General features: G+C 39.5%; 1 protein-coding gene across 1 annotated transcript in view; it reads right to left on the bottom strand.

Moving 5' to 3' along the window:
* LOC103467941 (cadherin-4-like) overlaps positions 1-7,856 on the bottom strand; it is a 258,410-nt gene extending 250,554 nt beyond the window's left edge. Inside the window, exons 1-2 of the mRNA XM_017305652.1 lie at positions 7,481-7,856; positions 5,737-5,848 (exon numbers count right to left, since the gene is read on the bottom strand). Of these exons, the coding sequence (XP_017161141.1) occupies positions 5,737-5,848; positions 7,481-7,537 (169 nt within the window). The 5' untranslated portion in view covers positions 7,538-7,856. The remainder of the gene's footprint in view (positions 1-5,736; positions 5,849-7,480) is intronic.
* Positions 7,857-7,914: the final 58 nt, after the last annotated feature.

The raw sequence follows: 7,914 nt of genomic DNA, 5'->3' as shown, positions 1-7,914 counted from the left end.
CCCGAGCTCAGAGGATGAAACAGACCACCCGCGGAGGGTGAGAAGGGAATTTTTTATTTTTTTATATATATATAGTTTATACATTATAAAATATTTATAGTTTTGTTACTTATTTTTAACATGAAAAGGTGTGTATAATAATGTGATGTTAGACCTGAATACATCGTACTGAGTGTGGCAGGTGTTCTGTTCACTCCTTCTGTTCAATCTGCAGTAAGTGTTAAGTTTGTATTAAAGGAGCTTCCATACGTCTGTTCTGGAGGAATAAAATATGTCTGATGTTGCCGGTGACAAACATTCGTACCATCATTGTAAAACTCTGTGCATTCACTTTCAATTCTCCAGTTATAAACATCAAAACAAAAACAACAGCTGATCCCTACAGGTTTCTAAGAAACATACAAACAGAGACGGGCAAAAGCATTCCAGCCTGGCCCAAATGTAGAAGTAATGCGTTAAAAGCAAAATACATCCTACAGCTCACATGCGATTTGGGAACTTAAGCATCAGCTAAATAAAAAGCTCTCAGGAAGGCGATCTTCAACAAAGTATTTGCTTCTCTAGGGCACTTTGGAGTGCCGGGGTTCTCAGAGTGCCGTTAAAACAACACTTAGAAGAGGAGGCATCAGCTGTTTATTTACACAGTCAATTGTTGCTGCTCATAAATCTGAGTTAGGAGGAAAAGTTTGCTTCCAATTCAAAGTGAGGTTCATTCTTACGCAATGGCAACGATCAAAGTCAAAATGCTAGGATCTAAAACAAAAATACTACATAAAAAAAACTGAATAAGCATTGTTTGTTTGAAAGATCGTGAAAATTACCATTATTAACAACCCGCAGTCAAAGACGTGCACTGAAGCTTCCTCATACTTAAAATCTATTACAGAGCTACGTTGAAGAATTTGTTGTTTACCTGGAGGCTAGATAAGAAATGCATCATCCAGGGTTTTTTTCAAAGGAGTAGTACAGAAAATTTTATTTTTTTAATATGTGCAGGTTTGTGTATATATGAATATGTGCGAGATATGTACAAGATTCTGAGGATATTCTATAAATTTGAAGTGGAGAGTGCTGTTTTCTTTATGTGTGTGCAGAATCTGAGCTACTCACACAAAGAAGCTGAAAGAACTGATAACGAACACCAGCTCTGTGCTTCGGACGACCCCAGAGCTCCTGCAGCTGATCGTAGAAGCGAATACGCTGCCCAAGCTGCTTAGTATAATGTACAACTTTGCAATCGTCTATGCAACTTGGGAATAATACAAGAGAGCGTTTACAGCCGACGGATTCTCCGACTCCTGAACAGAAAGGATTTGTGCTATTACTGCCCACAATTCTGCCAAATTCATCACATTTTTATTTCGTTTGATATTTGGCAAAATGGTATTTCCTTTGCTAGTTTAAGTATAGATTTGATTTTAGCTGTTACTCTGTTTTTCTCTTGAAGAGTAATGAAATGCCGTAATAAGTCATTAAAATTCCCTGTAAACACAGCAGATTATTAATCTATGCTTGGCAACATAACAATAGAAAAAAATATATATTCTAAAATAAAGTAAGACGTAATTTTATGCAAAAGCAGGCTATATGTTATATAATAAAATATTTTAGAGATAATGTCTACTGGCTGTGCAAAAGGATGAAGAGCAGTACGAGTCTTCCAGGTTATCTTTAACATAAATTGTTCGCTCTATGGAAATGCAAATAATCATTTCAGTCGGTAATCTCATTTGACATGAGTTTTCTTATGTACACACTGTAGAGCAACATAAAACCTTTAACTCTGTAATTATCGATAACTTGGATTCCTTAAAAGAAGAGTATTATACTGTATTTCAAACATTTTATTCGGTTAATTTTGATTTCCAATTCAAATAAAAAATATATATTTAATCAGAAAAGAAGACTTGTGACCTTCTTCTCCTTAGCTCAGCTAAGATTTTTCTGGTATCGTCTTTGGTACAAAAAAGACTTTTAAGAAAATGAATGTGAAGTCCAGCTACGTCTCTGTGTGGTGGCTCTTTAAACACTGACTACAGTCATACTGCACAAACATTGTAAGTCTCCTACAAACTCATGAATATGTTTGGCTTCATAATCTCTTCAAGGTTGCGTTTTGGCGTTGCTTGTAAATGCTTTCTACCAGAGTTTTTGTCTTCCACTCAACTTTCTCTTAATTTCATCTTAATACAGCATGATTCTGTAGGCCATAGCCGAACCACAGTAAAACTCTATAAACATGAAATATGACAAATTTGAAGAAAATATGTGAATTTGATTCCATATTTCACTTTTGAGTAGAATATCTGAAATAAATGTATGTTCCTAGTTTCTTGATCTGAACCCGTATATTTAAAACGGCACAGAGTATTTGAGTAGATAACTCAAGCTCCATTTAACAGGCTCCACTGAAGAGTGAAAAGTTTCTGAGCACTTTTGAAAAGGTGCCAGACAGTTCAAAAAAAACTTTTTTAGACTCGTCTAAATTAGCACCATTGTTCACTTGAAAGAGGATTAATAAAAAAAAAACAGCATTGTGAGAAACTTTTTAAAATTGCTCATTAGGGAGTTGACCTTGTGAATGATCAGTGAGCAGAGTAGAGCGGCATTGAAATAGAAGATAAAACACAACAATGAAAGGGGGAAGCAGTTCTTTCAGAGAAAAAATATATATAGTGCCCGGAAATTTGACTTTGCAACAATGGCTCTGTAGACTTACGGTATTTGCCGAAGGTAGCCAGTATTTTTATGTTTTTAGGTAAATTAGGCACATCAGAGTGAAACATTACACCGTCCTCCTTCCTGCTGACCTCCTGTCTAGACCAGGCCAAGCTACCCATCATGACCAAGGTCCTAGTTCTGTCCTTTCCATTATTGCCCCTCGTGGCTAACATGAATATATTTATGTTTGTGCACGGGTGTGTGTGCAAGAGCGGGGTGTCATCAGTCCTTCCCTCATCTGACGGTTTTGGGTTAAACAACGTTGTTATTAAAGCCTTTGCAGAGCCACTTCCTGCTTTACTACAGTGACACCCCTCTCGTGTATGAATCAAAACGCCTCAGCTCTGTAAATCACACAGAAAGTCTGGCTATTTCATAGGCTGAATGTGTGGGTGCGTGTCCACAGCATCTGTGCTCTCAGACACAAATGAAGATGACAGTGCAGCTGTGAGGCTGTGAGGAATGGAACTTTTCAAGCAGAAGGGACAAAACAAATGAAAAATGCTAAGCAAAAAAAATACAAAATCTGTTTTAGTCGTGATGTAAAGAAACACTGTTGGTAATATTTAACTATTTTCAAAATAACAGTGCAAACATTTGCAAAAAAAAAAACATTACGAAGACAGAGGAACACTGAGGTCAGGGATAAATTTGCGAATAAGTTTAAAGTAGAGTTAAGTTATAAAACAATATCCCAAGCTTTGAACATCTCACAAATCAGTGTTTTCAGACATCCTCCAAACATGGAGAGAACGTGGCACAGCAGAAGATCTACCAAGACATGGCAGTTCAATAAACTGACAGGTGGGGAAGGGACGGCATCAATCAGATAAGCCATATTCAGAGTTCATGTGGAAGAATCTATAAGCAGTAAAACTATGAGGACTGCACTATAGAAATCTGTCCTCAGCAGAAAAGAGGCAAAACGACAAATACGGTTAAAGGAAGCCATCACCTGTTCAGAAGACACCAAAAGCAAACTTTCATACATATCACTCTGACCACTGTCACAGTGAAAAATGGCAGCCTTATGCTGTGGGAAGCATTAGCTTCCTCTAGCGATGGGATGAAGGTCAATATATCGCATTTTTGGAAGTTAAACTGATTAGAGGCGGGAAAAGAATTGAGACTCCTCCCAGAAGGATAATGACTATAAACATAGATCCAGAGCTACAAAAGATCAGAAGACGATTACTTTAGATCAAATCCCATTCATTGAAAACATCCCAGTCAAATGCTAGACTTAAATTCTAATGGGAATTTGTGGCAAAACCTCTCCATCTAATTTACCTGGAGCTGAGATAAGGAGCGGACAAACATGTTAGTATCTATGAAAACCTGGAAGACACGTGCCCCAAACGTTCTGCAAATTATTGATTCGGAGGGATGAAAACAGATACATGCCACACTTTTATTTTATCTGTAAAACCTTGGGGAAAACATAATTTCTTTATCTGTTTTCTTCAGCTGCAGATTTAAGCGTTACTATGTGTTGGCACACGCCGAAAAATAGTTTCTTTTTGGTATTCTGTTACAACATATAGAGAAGTCCAGACGGGTGATAAATACTTTTGTAAGACAATATACTACAATTCAAAAGAGGTTTAGACTTGAAACTGCCTTTTAGTGTGACTTACACTCTGTACTTTCTGTGCAGCTACACACAGGAACCTGAAAATAAGCATGTTAGGCCTACCAAAGATTAGTTTATGTGTGAAGGCAGATAGTGTGACAATTTCATCTCCCGGAGACCAAACTAGATAAATAATGCTTGCTGGAATAAACGACTCCTGTGCAGCAGGGATGGCTCACTCTGTGACTATTTGTGATTGTGTTGACACCCCCTGCTGGGCTGAAGACATCACTACCGCACTTAGAGCAAGCCCACTGCAAGTGACAACATCCCACATTCAATCCCACACCCAGCCAGGATGCAATAAGCTGAAGTTAATGAAACACTAAAATAAGCGATGATACCTCCACCACTATAATATCACAACAAACAAACACATGTACGGACACGTTCAATAAAGTAATGCAAAAAATATATTGCAATTCACCGAGTCTGACTGTACAGCCTGGCAACGGAAAAATATTCAGCGTGTCTGTGTGTGTGGGTGTGTGTGTGTGTGCGTGTGTGTGTGTGTGTGTGTGTGTGTGTTTGTGTGCGTGTGTGCGTGTGTGTGTGTGTGTGTGTGTGGTGCGCCTTTGTCTGTGGGCGTGGGTGTGTGCATGGGCAAAGTCAGGACATAGTCTCAACAGATGAATCTCTGCCAAGCCAAGTCTCTCACAGCTAAGGAGAGTGAGAAATATAAACCGTGCAGCTGCCGGAGACACAGAAGACACAAAAAAGAGCCATTGTTGCCCACAGCAAAACAATGCAGCTTGAGCTATGAGAGAGAAAAAAAAAACAAAAACATTTGGATCAATAGAGAATTGCAATTAGCTCACATTGGCAGGAGCACTGCCAGATTAGACACAGGATGTCGATTCCATTTCCTGCACTATCGGGTCCTCAAACTTGCTCGGCTCGTTGTGTAATTGAGGCAATTCGCATAAAACTTGGTAAGATAATGTAGTGTGAAGGTCACAATAAGTGAAATATAGATGATGACAAAAAAAAAACAATGAAGTGAAAAAAGCTGAGCAGTCTTAAAAAAAAAAAGAATCAAAGAAACACATAGAAAAAAGTTGAACTAATACACTGTGAGAGAAACAAACAGTAAAGTATTTTTCCGTTCTAATATTAAACAAATCAAAATAGTTGCTGAGTAACCTTGAGTGAAGAAGCAGCTGCTCCTACAGAACACACCGGATTATGAACATTATGTTCAGCTTCAGGAATTTCTGCAGGTTTCTGCTATGATACAGTTTTTGCTTAACACCGTGATAAATGCAAACTAGCAGTGAAACAGGGAACCTCGCCGTTTTATCTGAAGGATGGGGTGTTTTTACTCGACTGTAAATAGCCTCGACAAAATGTAAACCACCTGACAGCCCAATTAAGATGCTTACCTTTAAGTACGCCCTGGCCTTGCAGTACATCCCTCGATATCTGGACGGAGTAGAAGCTTTGCGAGAAGCCAGGTCGACAGGGACCTTGGGAGGCGTGCTCCCCATTATTCCTCTGGAAAGACGAAAAAAATACAGCACAAGACATCAATAAACATAGATTCTATTGATTGTTTTGTTTTGTTTTTTTCCTGTAGGCTGTGTGCCTTGGGAGAATGCAACAAATAAAACAACAGCGAGAAGCAAGATAATCAGCAAGTTTTGCAACTGGTTTTTATTTGTGTGCTTCTGTGAGGGGTACGCATGCTACCGATTGATCTGTCCCTTAAACTTTGTAGCTTGTGGTATAATGTGCTCTTTTACTTTGTTCCTTAAAGTAAACTGTGGACTGTAAAGAGGAAGGTTAGGGATGCACAGCCGACATTGATTTTTCTTTAAAAGTCTATTCTCCGATTCGGACCACTTCCAATTTTTTTATTCCGAGAGCTTCTGCACATAAACGATGAAAACAATTTACAGAAGGTTCTGTGATAGAGGTGGCAGCTTTTAAACACAGCAGGAAAGAAATTACAAAATGATTACCATGTATCAGATTTTTATTTAACTCAAAAAAGTGCAGCAATGTATACGTCAGTTGTTACATTTATGCACCGAAAACAGTGTGAGTTCTTAATTATTTTTTTTACTCATTTAGTTATAGGTATAAAATAAATCTGATTTTTCAGTCTTTGACCGTTCAAACACAGACGACAGTCGATCAGGGGAATATTGATCTATCCTGATCTTTGGTCCATTAATTGCTGCATCTCTGGGTTGTGTATTATGCTGAGGGTTAAGTGAGACTCATATGCACAGCAGACCAAGCAGCATGAATGCAGCATCATTTTCTCCCTCTTATTCTCGCTGAATGGGGAACTGCACACTGCACGAGTGTAAGTGTTAGTGTGTGCACTTTATATACTAATCAAACTGTCTGCACACAAGTTTACACCAGAGATTTATTGCTTAGTGATGGTTAAATTTAATGATCTGACCCACTCAAGCAGCCAATGTGTCCAAAACACACATACACACACACACATGCATGCAGAACAACACAAAAAGCTGGTTAGGGGCATATTAAAGGTATTATAGCATTGCAATTTCTAATTTCGATTTATAGCTATGGAAGATTAAAATATACTGAGCTATAAACCAAATAGTGAGTAACAGGGTTGAAACTGCAGCAGGGAGAGGAAGAGGGGCTACTTGGAGCGCCGTCAGGGAAAAAGCCCACCGGCAGAGATTTCATTTAGGCTTTATTGATTAAATACCAAGAAACAAACTTCTAAGCTTAACTTTATTCAGGAGATTGCATTACAATGGAAGACAGCTAAATCAAAATTGGATAAGATGACTAAATTACTTTGGTAAAGAAGCCATTATACCCTGGTGAATAGATGGTGCGTAATTTAACTTGTGTGGGGTACTGCTGCTCGGCAGCGCTGAAATGGCTCCAATTCTGAGGGAAAAGCCTGCCAGAACAAACGGGACCGACTTGTTAGGTCTCACTTTTATTTGTTGTTATATGTTGGAAATTCATTAGGGAACCAATTAGCTTAGCCTACTTGTAGGAAAATAAGGAGCAAGCGCGGCTCGTGTTGCAGCAGCAGCAGCAGCACACCGCAGCGGCTCTCCTCTCTCTGCCTGTGTGACTTTCTTATTATTTATCACAAGCGTTCGAAAAGCAAAAAGAGAGACATCTCACCCAAATTGAATCAAAAAGAAGAGCTGCTGTCAGGACCACTGCGAAGTCAGTCCTCATTGTGACGAGTAAAAAGCGAGAGTCAAAGCTGCCTGGACAAGGAACAGGAGAGAGAGAAAAGAAAAGAAAAGAAAAGAGGGTCGCTCCGCGGTTCTTCCTCGGCGATTGTTTAATTTCCTCTCCCACTTTGGTCAGGCTGTTTCGCTTGCGTTTCACCCTGCGCTCCGTGAGTGTGTGCTGCAGCTCTGTCCCGAGTTTTCCCCGGCTCCTCTCGTCTGCAGGTGAGCGCTCCGCTCAGCATCAAGGCGCAGCCAGCGTCACTCACTCCAACCCCTCCTATCAGCCACCCGGTGCAGCAGAACTCCACGCATGCACTTAAAGACACACTCGTTGCGGCTCTTGCAACTTTTCACCGGTGCTTGAAGAGAGACGGGGGG

This window comes from Poecilia reticulata, linkage group LG7 (assembly GCF_000633615.1).
Source record: "Poecilia reticulata strain Guanapo linkage group LG7, Guppy_female_1.0+MT, whole genome shotgun sequence".
Lineage (NCBI taxonomy): Eukaryota > Metazoa > Chordata > Actinopteri > Cyprinodontiformes > Poeciliidae > Poecilia > Poecilia reticulata.
This window is presented reverse-complemented; position numbering and strand designations above follow the sequence as displayed.